The sequence below is a fragment of the Geotrypetes seraphini genome, chromosome 15 (genome assembly GCF_902459505.1).
Source record: "Geotrypetes seraphini chromosome 15, aGeoSer1.1, whole genome shotgun sequence".
Taxonomy (NCBI): Eukaryota; Metazoa; Chordata; class Amphibia; order Gymnophiona; family Dermophiidae; genus Geotrypetes; species Geotrypetes seraphini.
Genome location: NC_047098.1, coordinates 69,082,476 through 69,103,575, shown reverse-complemented (window position 1 = coordinate 69,103,575; position 21,100 = coordinate 69,082,476). Strand labels below are relative to the sequence as shown.

At 42.0% G+C, this 21,100-nt stretch overlaps 1 protein-coding gene across 2 annotated transcripts in view; it reads right to left on the bottom strand.

Annotated features, from left to right (window-relative positions):
* Positions 1-7,591: 7,591 nt before the first annotated feature.
* The window catches only part of IFT20 (intraflagellar transport 20), a 29,439-nt gene continuing 15,930 nt past the window's right edge, over positions 7,592-21,100 (bottom strand). Inside the window, exons 3-5 of one of the 2 annotated variants that reach the window (XM_033921629.1) lie at positions 19,235-19,320; positions 13,075-13,178; positions 7,592-7,857 (exon numbers count right to left, since the gene is read on the bottom strand). In XM_033921629.1, coding sequence (XP_033777520.1) covers positions 7,776-7,857; positions 13,075-13,178; positions 19,235-19,320 — 272 coding nt within the window. In that variant the 3' untranslated portion in view covers positions 7,592-7,775. The remainder of the gene's footprint in view (positions 7,858-13,074; positions 13,179-19,234; positions 19,321-21,100) is intronic. The other variant, XM_033921628.1, reaches the window with a different exon arrangement.

Here is a 21,100-nt window from a genome sequence, read left to right as displayed (position 1 = left end):
CCTCCCCAATCCTCCCATATACCCTGACATCTCTCCCCCCTCCATGGTCTGGTAGCTCCTTTCCTTTCCCTCCCTTCCATGGTCTTGGCATCTCTTTCCTCTCCCTTCCCTGGTCTTCCTTTTCCCCTCTCTCTTCCCAGTTGGGTGCAGCAGCAGCACTTCTCTTCCCCTATCCCCTCCCCAATTGGGTGCAGTAGCAGCTTTTCTCTTCCCCTCTCCCCTACCCCCTTGGGTGCAGCAGCTTTTCTCTTCCCCCCTCGGGTGCAGCAGCTTTTCTCTTCCCCCCTCCCCCTTGGGTGCAACAGCAGCAGCTTTTCTATTTCCCCCTTCCCCCCTTGGGTACAGCAGCAGCAGCTTTTCTCTAACCCTCTCCCCCACCCCTTGGGTGCAGTAGCAGCTTTTCTATTTCCCCCTCCCCCCCTTGGGTGCAGCAACATCATTTCTCTTCCCATCCCTCCCATCGGCAGAGTCACAAGTTTCCCTCCATCGCTGACCTATCTTCCATAGGTCAGCGATGGAGGGAAGCTTACAACTTGCTTCGGGCCTTCCTCGTTGCCGGGTCCTGCCTTCGCGGAAACAGAAAGTAGGCAGGAGTCAGACCCGGCAGCGAGAAAGGGCCAAAGCAAGTTGTAAGCTTCCTTCTGCTCTGTGTCTCACTTAGCTTCCCTCCGTCGCTGCCCGTAGTGAACTCCTGCTCCGAAGCTCTAACGTGTGCGTAACGGCTTCCCTTCTCTTCTCCTCCCCCCCGGGACGTAACTTCCGGTTTCGGAGGGAAGAGAAGGGAAGCCTGCACGCACACGTTAGAGCCCAGAGCGTGGGTTCAGTTTGCATGTGGAAGTCAGCCCAGGAAGGAGCATCGGCGGCAGCAGCAGGATTAGCCGGCGCGGACAACACTGCAGGGGTTTGGCGCTGGACCGGCCGTCCCCTTGTCCCTGTGCACAACTTCAGGACGCTGTCCCTGAAAATGGGACATTTCGGCGTCCCAAAGTGGTGGCTCGGGACAACGGGACGGTCGGTCCAATAACGGGACGTATGGTCACCTTATTCATGACCCAACCCTGCAATACCGATCATTCTCTACACAAACAACTAACCATCAAAAAGACAAAACTTACAGCTACAGCCATCTAAGCAAAATCAAGGCAGCTAACATACTAACAACCTTCAATTTAAATCCAGATCATTTCAATACTCTCTCACTAAGGACTAGATTCACTAAGGACACCGATCGTGTCCCAACCCCAACCCAATTCACAAACCTTCTGGCAAATCCTGGCCGCACCCGATCCGATTATGCAAATGAGGGAAATGGCATGCAAATGTAGGAAGGCAGCGATTCACTAAACAATTTAAGGATCACCGACTGGGTTGGCCGATAAAAAAAAAGAAGCGACTGCTGAGGACCAGTCGCTCACGTCTTTTCCTGCTCTCTGCCTCCCTAAAATCCCTGCCCTGCAGCAAAAACCCTACTCTCTGCCACCCTTCCCCGCAATGCGAGCCCTTGGTTTTAACCTGCGGGTTTAAAACGGGGCTGCACTGGGGGGGAAGGGCAGCACAAAGCAGGAGAGTCGGGGCAGCACAGACTTCATTTTAGTCTACTTTTTAGCCTGAAAATTCTGCCTCAGGAGGTGTGGGAAGATCAGCCAACGAGCAGTCCTACAGCGGGCCAACGCATGCACAGACCATCTACAGGCAAAGAAGATGGTCTGCGTGTGCATCAGAATCGCTGTCGCTGATCGCTCTGGTGTGCCTCCGATCGGGCCCATTTGCATGGAGATTAATGGTGAATCAGTCGGCCAGCCAGTGATTGGATAGAATTGGGCTGCAAAGGTAAGGTAAGGTGGGCTTAGTGAATCTAACCCAAAATGAACAAATGGGAACTAACAGCACAGACTTTACTAGACAAACTTGCCCCAATCAACCATATCATATTCACACACAATGCAAAGTGTAATCCCTGGTACACTGCAGAATTCAAACTACTCAAAAGACAGTTGCAAACAGCCAAAAGATGATGGAGACGTGAAAAATCTATATCCTCATTAGCAAAAAAGAAATATACAAAATGCATCCGTAAAACTTTTTATTTATTAGATAAATCACTTCAAAATTTTCCAAGTTTTATTAAAATTTGTTATCCCGCTTATCAAATTTCTAAGCAGTTTTACAATAAAATTTCTAAAACACCAAAAACATCTGGCATTATATAAAAACAGTATATGTATTCATAGATAGCGGAACACTTTTTTGTTTGGGGGCAAGCTCCACCCTCACCCCTATAATAGTACTAATCATAATACCATTTTTCCATTCATTTTTCATATATACACACAATATAATCTTATTAACAATACATAATGGTTAACCACAAAATTAAACTACACAAAGCACACTGTACGTGTTTCTCAACATTCATTCCTACCAAAACACAGAAAATCCCTATGCAAATATGGGACTACAAACTAAAAGTACTAATATATATAAATGAAATCCAAAGATTCAAGACTGCATTTCTTCCTTAACAGTGCAAAATATAGACAGCAGATGTAAATTCCCCAAATTGGCACAATTCAATCACTAAATTGAAAATTAAATCATTTTCCCCTACCTTTCAAACTATCTTTCCCAGTCTCTGGCTGCACTTCCTTCTGTCTGCTCTTAACTGTGTATCCAGGGCCACCTTATCCATTTGCTGTTTTTCTCTCCAACACTTTCTGCCATACATCCATCTTTATATATCCAGGCAGACGGGATTTTAAGTGAAATCTGAATACTAGGAAGGGCAAAAATTCAATATAGAACACACTGACAAACCCCCAATTCCTGTTAACATATCGGGCTATTAGTGAGAAGCATATATCAATCATGTAATAAACTTTTCTAATGATTTCAATGTGCTCATAAGTTCTTCAGGGTGCCACAACGGCAATGCTCAGATTGTAATCATATCACATTTACACAGAGCATTCCTGTGTTAGAGTATTATAGTAGATCACTTATCTGAAGAGATGTTCCTTGGCTTCAAGAAAATACTTTAAAAAGTTCTTGAACCCAGCTTCCTGATATAGCCATAGCGAAACACAGACTGTAAAAGAAGCCGAGGAACATCTCTTCAGATAAGTGGCAATGGAGGGTTAAGTGACTAGAAACATAGAAAAAGCGGCAGAAAAGGGCTACAGCCCACCAAGTCTGCCCATTCCAAGTATCCCCCCCCTGAATTTACTTCCTTAAAGATCCCACAAGAGTATCCCATTTATTCTTAAAATCCGTCACGCTGCTGGCCTTTACCACCTGGAGTGGTAGTCTGTTCCAATGATCCACCACTCTTTCGGTGAAGAAGTATTTCCTGGAGTCGCCGTGAAACTTCCCTCCCCTGACTTTCAGCGGATGTCCTCTGGTGGTCGAGGGACCCATGGGCCAGAAGATATCATCTTCTGACTCGATGCGTCCCGTGATGTATTTATACTAGTGTCACTAGCCCAAGATCACAACAGCAACAGTGGGATTTGAACTGAGCTCCCCTGCTCTAACCACTAGTCTACTCCTTCACTCCTTAAAAACCATGCTACTCGTAAGATGAACTAGGGAGAGAGCCCAATAGATTTCTAGTTCATCACCTTGAACACTTGGCCAAGACTATAGCAGCCTAACAGAACTCCTATGTAACATCTATACTGAGACAGACTGAAGGTCCATCAAGCCCCTCAACCTGTTTCCAACAGTGGCCAACCCAGGTCCCAAGTACCTAGCTAGATCTCAAGTAATAAAACAGATTTTGTGTTGATTATCTGAGGAAAAAGCAGTGGCTTTCCCCAAGCCATCTCAATAATGGCCTATGGATTTCCCTTTTAGGAAATTATCCAAACCTTTTTAAACCCTGCTAAGCTAACTGATTTCACCACATTCTCTGGCAATGAATTCCAGAGTTTAACTACATGTTGTGTGGAGAAATATTTTCTCTGGTTTGTTTTAAATATACTATTTAGTAGCTTCATTGCTTGCCCCCCCCCCCAGTCCTAGTGTTTTTGGAAATAATAAAGAAGGGATTCACATCTACCCTTTCCACTCCACTCAGTATTTTATAGAATTTGAGCTGTCTCTTCTCCAAGCTGAAGAGCACTAGTCACTAAAGGGATGTCATCCCATCCTTTTTATAATTTTCATCACCTTTCTCTGTACCATTCTAATTCTGCTACATCTTTGTTGAGATACGACGACCAGAATTGCACAAGTGTTCGAGGCGCACAATACAAGGGCATTATAACATTTTCATCTTTGTTTTCCATTCCTTTCCTGATAATTCCTAACATTCTATTTGGTTTCTTAGCCCCGCTGCACATTGAGCCAAGGGTTTCAACGTATCCTTAACGATGACACCTAGATCCTTTTCATGGGCAGTGACTCCTAACGTGGAACCCTATATTACGTAGCTATAGTTTGGGTTCCTCTTTCCCACATGCATTATTTTGCACTTGCTCACATTAAATGTCATCTGCCATTTTGACACCCAGTCTCACAAGGTCCTCTTGCAATTTTCCACAATCCTCTTGTGATTTAACAACTTTGTGTCATCAGCAAATGTAATTATCTCACTAGTTATTCCCAGCTCTAGATCACTGATAAATATAAAAATGGTACGGCAGACTTCACTAATCCAACCAACAAAGTAATTCCGTTATCCAACCATGACACAAATGTTCTGTCATTTTGTTCTTTATAATAGTCTGTACCATTTTGCCTGGCATTGACGTCAGACTCCCTGGTCTATAATTTCTCAGATCACCTCTGGTTTTATGTCAGGGTATGGTAATGTTTAATATTTATTATTATTATTAATGTTGATGGATTTCTTGGACTATTTCTTAAGAGCTAATGATTAGCTAATTACTTCTTTAATTAGTTCAAAGGCCTACAAATCTGAGATCAGGCCAGGGGTGGGTGGGAATTAAACACTAAACAAAGACTTTCCTCAGCTGCTATCTATGCCGTAATCTGATTTTACCTTATGCTCTGAAATGCAACCTAATATACTAATCTAAACACTTTTTATATAAAAACTCTAACAAGAGATTCTAAAGGTTACACTAGAAACATAGAAGATGACGGCAGAAAAGGGCTACAGCCCATCAAGTCTGCCCACTCTGCTTACCCACCCCCTGTCTATGCCCTAATGACCCAATTTCCTTATCTTGACCCTCGTAGGGATCCCACATGGGTATCCCATTTATTCTTAAAGTCTGGCACGCTGTCTGCCTCGATCACCTGCACTGGAAGCACTATTGCCTAAACTGACTTTGTGGAAAAAGCAGAGTACTGAAATAAAAAGTAAAAGAGGACAGTGAAGCCCAAGTTTTACCTTTTCCCATATTTGAATGCCAGCAGATAAGATATTCCAATGGAATTTTTCTTCCCCTTACTAGATCCTCACTCAGCACCAGGAGCAGTTCAGGTCTGGGTTACCTTTTTGTTAGCTGTGCTTTTAAAGTGAAAATGATGCCAGCTACACCTCCTGCATTGTTTTAACTGAAAGGCAACAAAACAAAAGAGCAATTTCTAACTGCCTAACTGAAAAACCTTTGCAAAAAATATGCTCTTTAGGGCTACTTTTTTGCCAGCTGTATTTTAAGCCTAAGTTTTGCCTTTTCCCAAGTTTGAATGCCTGCAGGTAAGATATTGCAATGGAATTTTTCTTCCCGTTAGCTGATCCTCTCAGCATAGAAATTTACACTTGCTCTGAAAGTGAAAATGGGTATATGTACTCGGTGTGGAATAGACGACAACAAGCAGATCATATGAAGAAAAATAAAACTTGTGTTTAATCAAATTGTCAATTGATAAAGACCCAAGTCTATTTCTTCATAGTTTCATATAGTTTATTAAAATTTGATTAAACGCTTAACATAAAATTCAGTGTTGTACATTGAAAATTGATTAGGGAACAGACTATAAATAATAAACATAAACCTTACAAGACAGACAAACTTGAATAGGGAGAGGACGAGAAAACAAGAGGAAAAAAGGAGAACTACAATTTGTGAAGAAAGAAAACATATAATCAGATAAAAACAGTAGGATATGAAAAGGTAGAAGCTGTTTTTGACACCAGCTAGTAACTTTGAACCCCATTGATGCAGCTTTATAGATGAAACACAGCTACATTGGGGATTATTCCTGGGAGCATTCAATTAAACACAAGTTTTTTTCTTCATATGAACTGCTTGTGGTCCTCTGTTCGTTGGATATAGTAGATCATTTGCTTTGCTGTTTCCTTATATACTCTGTGTGTACATGCATATTTTATAGAAATATACAGGTATGTCACAACTTTGCCTCTGCTCCACATAAAGTACACTCCCTAAGAATGATATACCCCCTGGGAGATATATCAAACCTAATAAACTTGAATGCCCACAGAATGTGCATGGAGAAATATGTACGATCTTGTCAGCACATGTACACATGCCACACAATTTTACAGGAGCTATTTTTTGTATGCAAAACATGCTTTACACCAGGGATCTCAAAGTCCCTCCTTGAGGGCCGCAATCCAGTCGGGTTTTCAAGATTTCCCCAATGAATGTGCATTAAAAGCAGTGCATGCACATAGTAGCATAGTAGATGACGTCAGATAAAGACCCGAATGATCCATCCAGTCTGCCCAACCTGATTCAATTTTAATTTTTTAATTTTTTCTTCTTAGCTATTTCTGGGCAAGAATCCAAAGCTTTACCCGGTACTGTGCTTGGGTTCCAACTGCCGAAATCTCTGTTAAGGCTTACTCCAGCCCTTCTACACCCTCCCAGCCATTGAAGCCCCCCCAGCCCATCCTCCACCAAACGGCCATGTACAGACACAGATCATGCAAGTCTGCCCAGTACTGGCCTTAGTTCAATATTTAATATTATTTTCTGATTCTAAATCCTCTGTGTTCATCCCACGCTTCTTTGAACTCAGTCACAGTTTTACAGGTCTCATGCATATTCATTGGGGAAATCCTGAAAACCCGACTGGATTGCAGCCCTCCAGGAGGGACTTTGAGACCCCTGCTTTACACTATGGTTGCCAGATTCACCTGATAGGATTGCTCAGTCCAGGTTTTATCCCACTCCATGAATGGACTTATGGTTCTGATTTCCAAACTGGATTCTGTAAGAAAAGCAAGATTACACAGTGGGGTAAAAACTGGACCGGATCAACCCTGAAGCTAATTTACCCAGAGAAAGCACTTTATGAAAATACTCCTTTTCTTAAAGATATGGGTGTAAAACCTACCTCAAAATCTCAACATTTAAGTGGTTATTTTGTTTTAAATTGATATTTTAAAATACCACTTGTTATATTGTCAAATAATTTTTAGTCATTAGGTTTTGAATTATATGATACAGTTTGATGTTGACAAAAAGGTGCAAATAATACCCAAAAGGGCCTCTTTTTACAAAGCAGCACCAGTGAGTTCCAGAGCAGAAAATACAACGCAGTCCATAGGAATTGTTTTAACACATATTATATTAATTTAAATAAATGACTATGCAAAAGGGATGGAAGAAAAGGACAGCACAGTTTGAAATCATCTTATTTATTTCTGCAGCTGAGTTTACAGAGGTTTCAAGCAATTTGAAATGTTCTATTCCCTTCATTTTGCTCTTTTGTTTCACTCGATGTAAAACTATTTATTCATCAGATAAAAAAAATGTACTGGTTTGTTGAAATGATGCAAGTTTTCCATACCACTGCCTTGAAAATAAATATTTTATCTCCTTAGTCTTTTGAGTGCTTTACTTCTGAAGAATAAACTGGTCAATAAATTCATTTTGTTCCACTTCCACTTTAGATAGGGCTTCGTGCTCAATTCGATACCTGAAAAACAGACATACAGGTAGGTGTGCTCCAGGTTCAAAAGGGTACGGCAGACCTCACTAATCTAACCACCAAAGTAATTCTGTTATCCAACCATGACACAACTGATTTTACTGCATGTGCAGTCTAGTTAGTATAACTTTCCAGACATGAATTTGCATGTTCAGTCCTTAGTGTGTGCTGCTTGTCCCTTCATGAATATTTTTAAGAATATTCACAGTGGGGGATGAGGCAGTTAACTTTATAAAGCATATGTTACATATGAAAAAGTGGTTTTTATGAAATTGCACAGGCAAATACATACATGCAGCCTTTTGCACAGTCCATGCCCAGGGACAAAGCTCAGCAGAGCATTGTGAGGTATTTTAAAAGACAGCCATGTAAATGCAAGAGTAATAGATGTCATTGGTCCTGCTTCAAAGTAGGTATAAATTTGTTAATGGGGGATATTTCTGGATAGATGACTGGTTATAAAATTACTACCATTATTTCTATAGCGCTATCAGGGTAGGCCCTTTGACTGAGCTGGGTAGTGAAAAGATGCCGATGCCTAGGGCTAGGCAGGGGAAAATACTATCCCAAAAGGAAAGAACACTACCTATACCAACACCTCAACCCAGAACTAAAGCCAGACAGGGAAGGTTTAGTGTGGAGCAAGAAAATACCTATTTGTTTTCGCCTGAATTAGAGAAGGGAGAACAATGGGCAGGGGAAACTAAAAGTACTCAGGATATTGTTCCTAAGGGGAAGGTGCACCACACATCTCATAGCATTCATGGGGGACACAATTCCAGGCAACACCAGGAACATTCTAGCCCTCACTTGAGCCAGGAACAAGCCACACCTGTAGCTCATTATCCTGAGGCTTATAAGGACCAGCAGCAGTGCTCAGAGGGGAGGCAGCCACTGAACTAACCCGCACTGGAGAGGAAACAGAATGGTGAAAGGAGACCAGTTCCAAGGACACACAGCAGCAGACCTCAGCCTAACACCCAGGTCAGGTCAGACCTAGTTATATGGAATCTGAAATGTTAGAAGATTTCATGAGTGAAACTTCAGATAATGGAAACTATTTAGACCCTGAGGGAAATAGTGAGGCTGACCAGTGGGACATGGAAACAGATGAGGTTTAATAAAGGCTATGCTGGGTCTTTGACAAAGAGCAAAACTGGACTTGCTAATTTGTTCTGCTAGTTAAGGTTAAAGAAAGTTTACTGTTAAGCTTGTGAAGGTTCCTTGCATCCTTCTTGAGCAGGAACTAGAGTTTTCTTGGGCTGTGGCAGTAGTTTTGGAGAGATTTTTCCTTTTTGGGGTTTTCTCATAAGACTGGATTGAGGGTCCTATGTTGGGAGGGACCACAGCCAGCGGTCATTATGGGAGGAGGTCCCTTCTGCCCTGAGCTCTGCATCCAAGGAGCTCAGAGGCAAGATCCAATCTAAAGCTGCCAGAAATCATTGTGAGCAAGAGACTGAATCAAATTGCATGAAAGTATTTTGAAACCCATTGACTTTAGAGTCATTTTTGGACTGTATCTTGGAAGTTTTTCTTTTGAACTATGAATGCAATTTGGGGTTTTGGAAACTGAAGTTCCGAATGGAATAAAATATTTTGAGTTGGAAGCAAACTGGGGTGTTTTATTTTACTTGATCCTCCAACTCCAAATAAGAACTGATAATCCGCTCGGTCAGCACCGTGTGCTCTGGGCTCTCTCGGCCATTCCCACTTGGGCCCGGCCCGGCCTGGTGACGCACGGTGACAGTATGCAGCGCTGTAGAGGCACAGAGAAGACAGTCCCTGCTCAAAAGAGCTTACAATTTAAATGGACAAGTCGGACAAACAGGATGTCATGGATGCAGTTAAGGGGAACGGTTAATCTGCTGGCTGGATTGGAAGGCAGAGGGGAGTACAGGACAATCAAGCCATTGTGACATCATGATGAGGTTAGATCTTATTGGTGGAATGAGGCTTTATGACATCATAAGCTTAGCTCTTCACACTACTACTATGAATTATATCTATAGCACTACCAGACATACGCAGTGCTGTACAGAGTCAGAAAGAAGAGCTTACAATATAAACAGCCAAGACAGACAGGATGACATGGATACGGTTAATCTGCTGGCTGGGTTGGAGGGCAGTGGGGGGTAGGGTTATGGATTGAAGACTATATAAAAAATGTGGGGTTTCAGTCTGCTTTTAAGCAAAGTAAAGGAAGGGGCTTGGCAGACAAACTTGGGTAATTTATTCCAAGCGGAGGGGACAGCTACCCTGTTTCCCCGAAAATAAGCCCTAGCCCAAAAATAAACCCTAGCATGATTTTTAAAGATGCTCCTAATATAAGCCCTACCCCAAAAATAAGCCCTAGTTAAGATTGACCCCCTGAAGCCCCCCCCCCCCCGAATATCCCTGATACTCCCCAACTGCATCCCTGACACTACTGCTGCATGATTTGCCAAAAAAATCGGACTCGTCAATTCAGCAACCCTCACTCTGGTGAGACCTGATATAACTGTTCCGAGGCCTCCATAAACAGCAGTAGCAGCAGCGCTCTGAACGGGCTGCTTTGTGGCCTTCCCCGCTGGGGCCTTCCTCTGCCGTGTCACAGTGGAGGGTTAGTGGGGTTTTGCTGCACAGGGGATAGAAAGATGCTGCACATGGGGGGGGCAAAAAGGAAAGAAGTGGTGGAAAAAATTAGGATGGAAGAGAGGAAGGGAGAGATGATTGTTGTACATGAAAAAAATAAGACATCCCCGAAAACAAAACCTGGTGTGTTTTTTTGGACACAAAATTAATATAAGACACTGTCTTATTTTCAGGGAAACACGGTAGATGAAAGGAATGACATCTGGAATTGGTAGTGGAGGAGAAGGGTACAGTTCAGAGCGGCTTATCTGAGGAACTGAGTTCTCTGGGAGGTGTATAAGAAGAGAGGAGAGATATTGAGTGACAGCAATAGGAGCTTGAACTGTATGCGAAGGCAGATAGGGAGCCAGTGAAGCCATTTAAGGAGAGGGGTGACAAGAGTGTAGCGAGGTTGGTAGAAGATGAGTTTTGCACAGATTGAAGGGGGAGAGGCGGCACTGCTGGAGATCAGTTAGAAGTAGATTGCAGAAATCTAAGCGTGAGGTTACAAGAGTGTGTATAAGGGAAGGGAAAGAGATGCTGAACCAAGGGGATGAAGGGCGTGAAATATTTAACGGTGGAGGGAGGATAGAGAAGATGAGAAATACATTGGAGGGGAGAAGCTGGACACAGGCAGATATACGAAAAGAGGGGAGATGGTGGGCATGGATGGGAGCATAAGAACAGGGACACAAAGGGGAAAGCTGAATGGGGTGGTTTATGGACACAGTTGGTGGGGCAATGCCAAACATAGAAGGATATGTGGACACAGTTAGTAGGGCATATGGACACAGAGAGAAGATGGCTAGACATGAGGGAAAAGAGGACCGCAGAAGAGAGATGTTGGACTTGGCCATTTCCCGCTTTGTCAATCTAAACTGTGCCGGATGATTTGGAGGGTCACAGCGCAGTCCAGCCATTCCTGAGGAAGGGGGTGTGCACCCCCGAAACGGAGTCCCGTCGGACGAACTAAGACATCTGCTGGCTGTTTGTTTCCACAGAGAAGCTAAGTACTTCCAGTTGGTATTTTTTGCTTTGCTGGATATGGACGTTTGATACTTTGGCCCCCTGGACACACTCTACCATTCACATTTGCTGTGAATGGTAGAGTGTGTTTTTTATTTATTTATATCTTTTTTCACACTTAGCACTGTTGGGTGCACTTTATCACTAAAAAACACGGAGTAGAGCCCGAGGATGTTTCACAGTTAACACTCTTCTGGGTGTAAGCCAAGTGACAGCCTGTACCGCTGGGAGTTTCCAGTGGGTGGCTGTGTGACTGAGGGCTCTCCCGTGTATATATAAAAACCATTTGCAGATTGTGTTGTGTAGCTTGACCACTCCCGCTCTTGTTTCTCCCCCTTGTCTGGTTCCAGTTCTTGGGGTTTGGGAGGTTTTTGCTTTTCTTGTGATTTCTTCACCTCCCAGCTATTTTTGGGTTTTGTGATTTTTCTATGGACTTGGGATAAGGACATAGGGACACAGAGGATTGATAATGGGCAGGGATAGGGACACAGAATAGTGTTGATGAGGAAGGCAGAGAAATGGGCACAGGGGAAATACTAGAAAGGGAAGTATAGGAGACAGAGAAGGAAAATGCTGAATATGGGGAATAAAAATACAGAGATGGAAAATGAATGGTGAGCATGGAGAAAGAAGACATGTCAAATGGTCAGGAGCCCCTTTCGAGAAGGAAACAGAAACAAGAGCCCGAGACCAATAAAATGAAGAGACAACAAAAAGAATAAAATGATGAGACAACAAAAAAAAATAATTTTATTTTCTATTTTGTGATTACAATTTATCAGATTTGACATATGTATCCTGCTAGAGCTGATATTAGAGATAAGTGGGGACTGCCAAGTCTAGGCCTTGCTTCTTTAGCTTCCAGTTGGCTTAGGTCTCTCTCTGACCAAGGGGCAGTTGCACTCCCCTAACACTATTCCTGTCATGTGAGTGCGGTATTCCGTTAGCTTGATTTTTCTATATAGCACTCTGTAGTAATTTTGCTGCTTCAGTTTTCTTGATATTGAAGGGTATATTTGTGAAAGGGAGAGAGAGATTTTGTTGATCCTTGCTCTGTATTATTTTGATTTATAAAATGACAATTGTACAGAATAATGTTTTGTTTTATACTTTAATAAAATAAGTTCAATGTAAAATCATAACTATTCAAGGCTTGTGTGGATGGGATCAGACTGTTTGCGTGGACGGGGACAAATATTTTCCCAGCATCATTCTCTAGTTCACAGTAATAACTACTTACTTACAGCTGGTCTAGAGACTTCATTTGAACTTTAAATCTAGGATGCTGAAGTAGGCAGTTAGGTCTCTGATAGAGAATGACACAAGGACAAATTTGTCCCTGTCCCCGTCCCCGCAGGAACTCAATTTCTCCGTCCCTGCAAGCTCTGTCTTAGCCGCACAAACCTTGAACACTTATGATTTTAAAGTGTTTGAGGCTTTTGCAGATGAGGATGGAGCTTGCAGGAATGGGGCAGGGACAGGAAGGGAAAATGAGTTCCCGCAGAGATGGAGAAAAACTTGTCCCCATGTCATTCTCCAGTCTCCGATGACTCATGTTTGTCCCCTTACCTTTCCAGTTGCATCTTTTTCTCTGCTATTAATGCGTGCAGCTGTTGCTGTTGTGCTTCTCTTTGCTTTGCTATTGATTTGAGCAAATTTCTGGCACCAATCGCCTGTGGAGACAAAATTTCCAACACAGATAAACACAACTTCTTGTTGTTGTTACTCATTGAGGCAAATTAAACTCTCTTCACCAATGACGTTCCTTTTTAGTTTTTCTATAATGCACTTTAGCTTCACTTTCTATCTGTTCTGTACATCCTTAAAACTTCTTTGGTATGTGAGATTTAGCCTGAATAATCAGTTTGGCTGCTCCTGCTCCAAATTCAAGTTTTCATTAGTGCTGGATATACCAACCATCAAGAACTCATCTAGGCAGTATACAATAAGGAAATTACTAGGGAAGGAAAGGAAATGGAGAGCATGCAAAGAAAGAACGACCCCCTTTAAACACTAGTCTCAAGGCAGGTCCTGATATTCTTCTTGGAAAGCAGTACACTGAGAGACAGGCTTTTGCTACAGTGAGGTGAAAATGTTCCCCCTTTCCCCCATTATTACATATATGTCACACTGAATGGTTTCTGATCCTTAAACAAAATATACCCTGTTTCCCCAAAAATAAGACCTATCCCGAAAATAAGCCCTAGTTAAGATTGACCCCTGAAGCCCCCCTCCTAATGTCCCCAACACTCCCCGACTCCATCCCTGACAATAGTGTTGCCTGATTCGCTGAAAAAATCTGATTCGTCAATTCAGCAACCCCCATTCCTGCTGCTTAGGAGGCCTTAGAGCAAAGGTATGTCAATCTCATGGTGGGAGGGTCGGTGGGGTTCTGCTGCACAAGGGGATGGGTGAGAGGGGAGGAATGATGCTGCACATGGGAGGGGGGAAGGAAAGAGGAAGAATTGGGGTAGAGGAGAGGAAGGGAGAGAGAGATGATTGCTGTACATAAGACATAAGAATTGCCGCTGCTGGATCAGACTAGTGGTCCATTGTGCCCAGCAGTCTGCTCCCGCGGAAGCCCCCAGGTCAAAGACCAGTGCCCTAACTGAGACCAGCCCTACCTGCGTATGTTCAAAAACTACAAGAACAAGAGGGCATTCCGAAAAATTAAGAGGGGACAGATTCAGAACCAATGCTAGGAAGTTCTTCTTCACCCAAAGGGTGGTGGACACCTGGAATGCGCTTCCAGAGGGCGTGATAGGACAGAGTACGGTTTTGGGGTTCAAAAAGGGACTAGATAATTTCCTGAAGGAAAAGGGGATAGAAAGGTATAGATAGAGGATTACTATACAGGTCCTGGACCTGATGGGCCGCCGCATGAGTGGACTGCTGGGCATGATGGACCTCTGGTCTGACCCAGCAGAGGCACTGCTTATGTTCTTATGAATCCCTGGAGGGTGTTTTTCCCTATAACAGCCTCCGGAAGAACGTTCCAGTTTTCCACCACTCTCTGGGTGAAAAAGAACTTCCTTACATTTGTACGGAATCTATCCCCAAAAATAAGCTCTAGTGTGTTTTTTGGACCCAAAATTAATATAAGACACTGTCTTATTTTCGGGGAAACACAGTATTAGGCAAAGTGAACTTGAGCAAACACATAACACAGTTTTTACATTATTATGCCATTTATTTAATGAATAAAGTTATCCAACACCCATATGAAAAAGTAACTTCCCCCTAAGCTTAATACCGGTAATTTGTTGCACCACTTTTAGGAGCAATAGTTGCAATCGCATGCTTCCTATGATTTGATATGACTTTCACGTTGCTGTGGAGGAATCGTAGCCCACACTTCTTCGCAGAACTGCTTTAATCCAGACATATTCGTAGGTTTTTGTGCTCTGCCACAGTATCTCTTGAGTTCAAGTCAGGTTCGTTTCTCCTCAACCATTTAAATGTAGACTTGCTTTTGTGTTCTGGATCATTGGATTATGTAGCAAGACAATTACTCTTCAGCTTCGGTCCACAGAGAGATCCAATTTTCCCTCTAGAGAATGACCTGGTACATGCACTTTTTTTTTTTTCGTGTGGGCAACAAGTTCTAACATAGTAACATAGCAGATGACGGCAGATAAAGACCCGAATGGTCCATCCAGTCTGCCCAACCTGATTCAATTTAAATTTTTTATTTTTTTTTTAAATTTTTTCTTCTTAGCTATTTCTGGGCGAGAATCCAAAGCTTTACCCGGTACTGTGCTTGGGTTCCAACTGCCGAAATCTCTGTTAAGACTTACTCCAGCCCATCTACACCCTCCCAGCCATTGAAGCCCTCCCCTGCCCATCCTCCTCCAAACGGCCATACACAGACACAGACCGTACAAGTCTGCCCAGTAACTGGCCTAGTTCAATCTTTAATATTATTTTCTGATTCTAAATCTTCTGTGTTCATCCCACGCTTCTTTGAACTCAGTCACAGTTTTACTCTCCACCACCTCTCTCGGGAGCGCATTCCAGGCATCCACCACCCTCTCCGTAAAGTAGAATTTCCTAACATTGCCCCTGAATCTACCACCCCTCAACCTCAAATTATGTCCTCTGGTTTTACCATTTTCCTTTCTCTGGAAAAGATTTTGTTCTACGTTAATACCCTTTAAGTATTTGAACGTCTGAATCATATCTCCCCTGTCTCTCCTTTCCTCTAGGGTATACATATTCAGGGCTTCCAGTCTCTCCTCATATGTCTTCTGGTGCAAGCCTCCTATCATTTTCGTCGCCCTCCTCTGGACCGCCTCAAGTCTTACGTCTTTCGCCAGATACGGTCTCCAAAACTGAACACAATACTCCAAGTGGGGCCTCACCAATGACCTGTACAGGGGCATCAACACCTTCTTTCTTCTACTGACTACGCCTCTCTTTATACAGCCCAGAATCCTTCTGGCAGCAGCCACTGCCTTGTCACACTGTTTTTTCGCCTTTAGATCTTCGGACACTATCACCCCAAGGTCCCTCTCCCCGTCCGTGCATATCAGCTTCTCTCCTCCCAGCATATACGGTTCCTTCCTATTATTAATCCCCAAATGCATTACTCTGCATTTCTTTGCATTGAATTTTAGTTGCCAGGCATTAGACCATTCCTCTAACTTTTGCAGATCCTTTTTCATATTTTCCACTCCCTCTTCGGTGCCTACTCTGTTACAAATCTGTTACAAACTAACAATTTTTGATTCCAGTATTAGCAATGCATTTCTGTATATAGCAGAAACCCCATCACATACATGCTAATTCATTTAATTTTTTTATTGTTTAAATTTTATTTGAAAGTCAGGTCAGGTTAGTATTTTTGTGAGCAACCATGTAAAAAGTATGAGTGATTGCCCGCACTTCGCTTAGAGGGAGCATAGAGAGATGACCAATCATTCTCCTTAAGAATTTCTTGGCATAGTATGGAATTCATGGTTCCTTCAATAATGGCAAGTTCTCCAGGTCCTGAGTCAGCAAAACGTCCCTACATCATCACACTACCACATGTTTGACCGTTACATCTGTCCATTGAATATTATCCCAAAAGGCTTAGGGATCATCAATTTTTGCAAATCTGAGATGAGCACCAATGTTACTCTTAGATAGCAGCGGTTTCTGCCTTGCCACTCTCCCGTAAATCTTATTTTTGCCCAACAGCATGAACTTTGACCTTGGTGGAAGTTAGAGAGGTCTACAATTGTTTGGGTGCTTTATGACTTCCTGGATGAGTTGTTGCTACACCCTTGCAGTCATTTTGGTGGGAACGGTGCGCTAGCATTTTTTAGTGCACACAGGATATTACTATGCGCTACGTGGCTAGAACTAATGCCAGCATCTAGCGCGTGTGGCTATTCTGCACGTTGATGCCTTAACGCAGCTTCGTAAAACGAGCCCTAAGTCTTCTCCATGTGGTTTGTTGGAGTCGTAGAGCTTTAGAAGTGGCTTTGTAATCCTTTCCAAATAGATAAATTTCAACAACTTTGTTTCTCATCTCTTCGGGAATTCCCTTTTAAACTTTGTGGTGACTACTTCACTTTCATGCTAAGGTATAATATAAAATGTAGTAAGGTTTAAATTCAACATGGCTGGCTGCAGTCAAGCCTGGCAGTGTTCAGTCAGTTGAATCTTAATTAATTAAATTTGGTCTAGGGAGCTGTTAGTTATCTATCGCCCATGTGAAAAAGTTTGTTCCTTAGATAAATGACATAATTTAAAAAAATTATGTATTTACTCAAGTTCCATTTATCTAATATTAAATTTTGTTTAAAGATCAGAAACCAATCAGTGTAACGTATATCCAACAAGGGAAATCAGGTGGTGGGGACGGGACTTTTTCATATCATCGTAGGTGACTGGTGAACAGCCAAGGTCATCTTGGGTGCTGGTGTAATTAGAGGTGTGATTGAAAGCTTGGCTGACAGTTGAGGCGATGGTTTTAGGTAGGTGGAGTCTTCTTATCTGATTTCAGGTTTGCTTTATCTGTATATTCTATTTTTATATCTTTGCTGCTGTATGTGAGCTGTCTTTGCATAGAATGAAGGTGACCAGGCATGCAAATCTGTCCCCTGCTTATTCATTAGGACTATCCTGAAAACCAAATGGCTGGTGGTCCTCCAGGACAAGGTTGGGAAACACTGCACTAGATGACATGTATGTTGCGTACGCAAGAGTCTGTCAATGTTATGAGCATCTGTGCGTGTAATGATGCAACCGTCCAGACAAGCATCATTCTTTGACATGATTGGTCCTTGAAAACTAAAATTACGGCAAGTAATTTTATTTTTTATGCAGTAATTATCCTAACTTGAGCAACAAAGCAATCAAGGCTTTGTAACCCTTTGGATCTTCTTATCTATGTTTCTATGGAGTGAACTTTCTATGTTTCTATGGAGTGAACTCTGGGGGGAGGCTAATTGGAACGGGCAGACTTGGTGGGCTATAGCCCTTTCCTGCCATCATTTTCTATGTTTCTATGTTTCTGTTTCTATCTTTGCAAACTTGGATTTTCAGCTCTGACAAATTAAATTTTTTAAAAAAAGAGAATGACTGTAGATGGTGGATGATGAAATGCATGTTTGCTTGTCGATTTTTTTATTGAGCTGTGTTTTGAGTTAATTTGCACTCAAAAACAAGCACATCTATCGCATTGATTAGCAATTGTATTCAATCTACTTTAGTTTCACCGGTTACAATTACCTATAAATAACTTAAAGAACTTTAAATAAATAGCGCTCAAATTTAATTTTTTGTTGGTTTTGAAATTTTATAATGTGCTACGAAAAACATTTGCTCTATTTAGAGTGCCAGAGATAAAAAAAAAGTTTGAGACACACTGCTTTATGGGGTACTCACCATATTCCACCAAAATTATTTCTTAAGAATCTTAATTGAACACAAAATGCAAGAAAAATGAACATAATGATGGCAAGATTCTTACATTTCTTGTTGCTAAAATGTGTTTACACACCTAAGAATAATCTTCTGAGCACTACCCAGCCTCTGTGCCACCAAAATAAGAGCACAAGGAACAAATCAAGATATATTAATGCCTGTCTTTCCCATCACTTTTGATGGGCAAGTAACGCTAGTCTTTAATATAAATTATACTGATCCAGTGAAAAGTACCACAACCAAGAAGAAATTACTCTTTCTAGCACCGATTCAGCTCCTAGAACTTTGCACTATAAAACATTTAAAACTGTGTTGAAGTGGTTGAGCTTGAAAGCCTAGAAACTTCCAGAGAATTGATACTGTACTTGTTTTTCCTCTCATGGCATATCTTTCACCTTCCACCATCAAGAGCTGACTTGTATATCATATGGAATTAGGAATATTGATAAAAAGGGAGGTATTTATTTTATCTTACAAGACTATTTGTTTGTAAATACAAGTGATATGTGAAAATTGTTTGTATTATGTTTAATTCACTTGTTGTAAGAATTCAAAAATGAATTAAAATTTTTTTTTTTTTTTTTTTTAAAAGAGCTGACTTGTTTTCTGGCTAATCAACAAGTATAAATTTCCAAGTCAGGCTCCTTATTTGCTAGAAGTGAAAACCTGGTTAAAATGGAGGGCGTGGGAGCCAAGATCCTATCATCTGACACTTTGAACCTTAGAAAAATTGCCCACCTACAGAAATATCATCCACTTGGAATAGTGCTCTATAGCTGAACATTTATTCAACTAGAAACATTTCACATATTACCTTCATTTTCTCATTTTCAGCTTGTTTTGCTAGTTGATCAACAAGTTCAATTAAGCCCCCGACTATTTTTTGAAACTGCCCTATTTCTGGAAATATAAAAGAAAAGGGAAGATTAGGTTCTTGCCTTAATCTTCTTTCCAGTATAAAGAGACATGAGTCTTGACAAGTGGATTTCTTCCCTTCACCTGTGAGTACTGCAGAAGGCATCATCTACACTTTTCAACTCCACCGCCTTGTGTCACTGGGCAGTGCCTCAGCTCCTCAGTTCATACCAAAGCAATGAGAAATAACAAGGAGGGCACAGGGAACTCTCACACAATTCAAGTCTTTTCTACTCTGCCACAAGATTAATCACAGCAATGGACACGCAGCATAAACAAGGTGGAACCAAACAAGCCACCAGCACTAACATTTATGCAGATCCTATAGCCTCTCCCAAAGATTTCACTAATAACCTATCAGATAATTCTTCTTACTTGTTTAAGAGAACATTAAGCATTTTCATTCTCCCTTAGTTGTTCACAGACAAACATCTGAAGACACCCATATAGGTCTGAGAAAGAAAGCAGACTAACTTAAAATCTGACAGAGTTGGCCATCGAGACTACTATAGCTTTCTATTAGAAAGAAGATTATTGAGGTAAGAACTTAATCTTCCCTTCTAGTGCAAAGGGTATAGTAGTCTTGACAAATGGGACATACGAAAGCAGTCCCCTGAGTCTAGGGTGGGGCAGATGAGCCTGTTGTAAGCACTGAGAACCCAAAAGCGGTATCCATTTGTGCTGCCATGTCCACTCTGTAAAACTTTGTAAAATTATTGAGAGTGGACCATGTAGATGTCTTACAAATCTCCTTGGGTGGAACTACCCGATATTGTGCCCCTGAAGAGGCCACACCTCTGCTGAAATGCGCTTTCAAAGAAATTGGCGGCTGTGTATCACAGCCAATGTATGCAGACAAAATAGCCATGTGAATCCATCTGGAAATGGACGCCTTCAAGTCAGGCTTTCCCCATCTGTAAAGGTTGGTTAACCCAAAAAGCTGATTTGAGAGACAAAATTCATTCATCACCTTGAGATAACAGAGAAGAAATCTTCTCACATCCAGGAACACTAAGACTTTGTCTTTTTTCTTTATGCTTGTTTTCATGGAACACCAGAAGTCAGGTTTCCTGATTTACATGGAAAGCCAAGACCAAATTTAGTAGAAAAGGCACAGTGCGTAGGTACATACTCACCTCTGTAAATCCGAGGAAAGGCTCCCTATATGATAGTTAGGAACTCCTAAACCCTTCTCACTGAGGCGCTCAGCACTAGGAAAACTGTCTTGACTGTAAGATCCATCAGTGAGGCCCATAAAACAATATTAAGATTCCATGTAGAGAATGGTTGTCACATGGGAGGATGCAGCTGCAATGCTCCCTATAGGAATCTAGTTATATCAGGATGGAAAGCTAAGGACCCTTTCACCACTCGAGCTCTAAAGCAAGGGAGGTTCGCCACCTCCTGAAGGAATAACAAGATTACCGATATGGGAGCCATGTACAGCGCCACTTACTGATCAGCACACTAGTGCTGAAAAGTCATATATTGATTCACCATTTTTGTCCAGCAAATGTGTCTTTCATAATTAGACTGTAAGCTCTTTTGAGCAGGGACTGTCTCTTGTGTGTTCGTACAGCACTGCATGCTTCTAGTAGTGTTATAGAAATAATAAATACTAGTAGTAGTGGGACCAGAAGGGGCTAAGCCCAGCCATTTCTCACGTGCCCCCGTGGCACTTGACGCTCCTCAGCTGGCCATCCAACACAAAACAGGCATGATACAAGGGTAGAAAGGCCTGAGGAGCCCACAGAAATTGTTTATT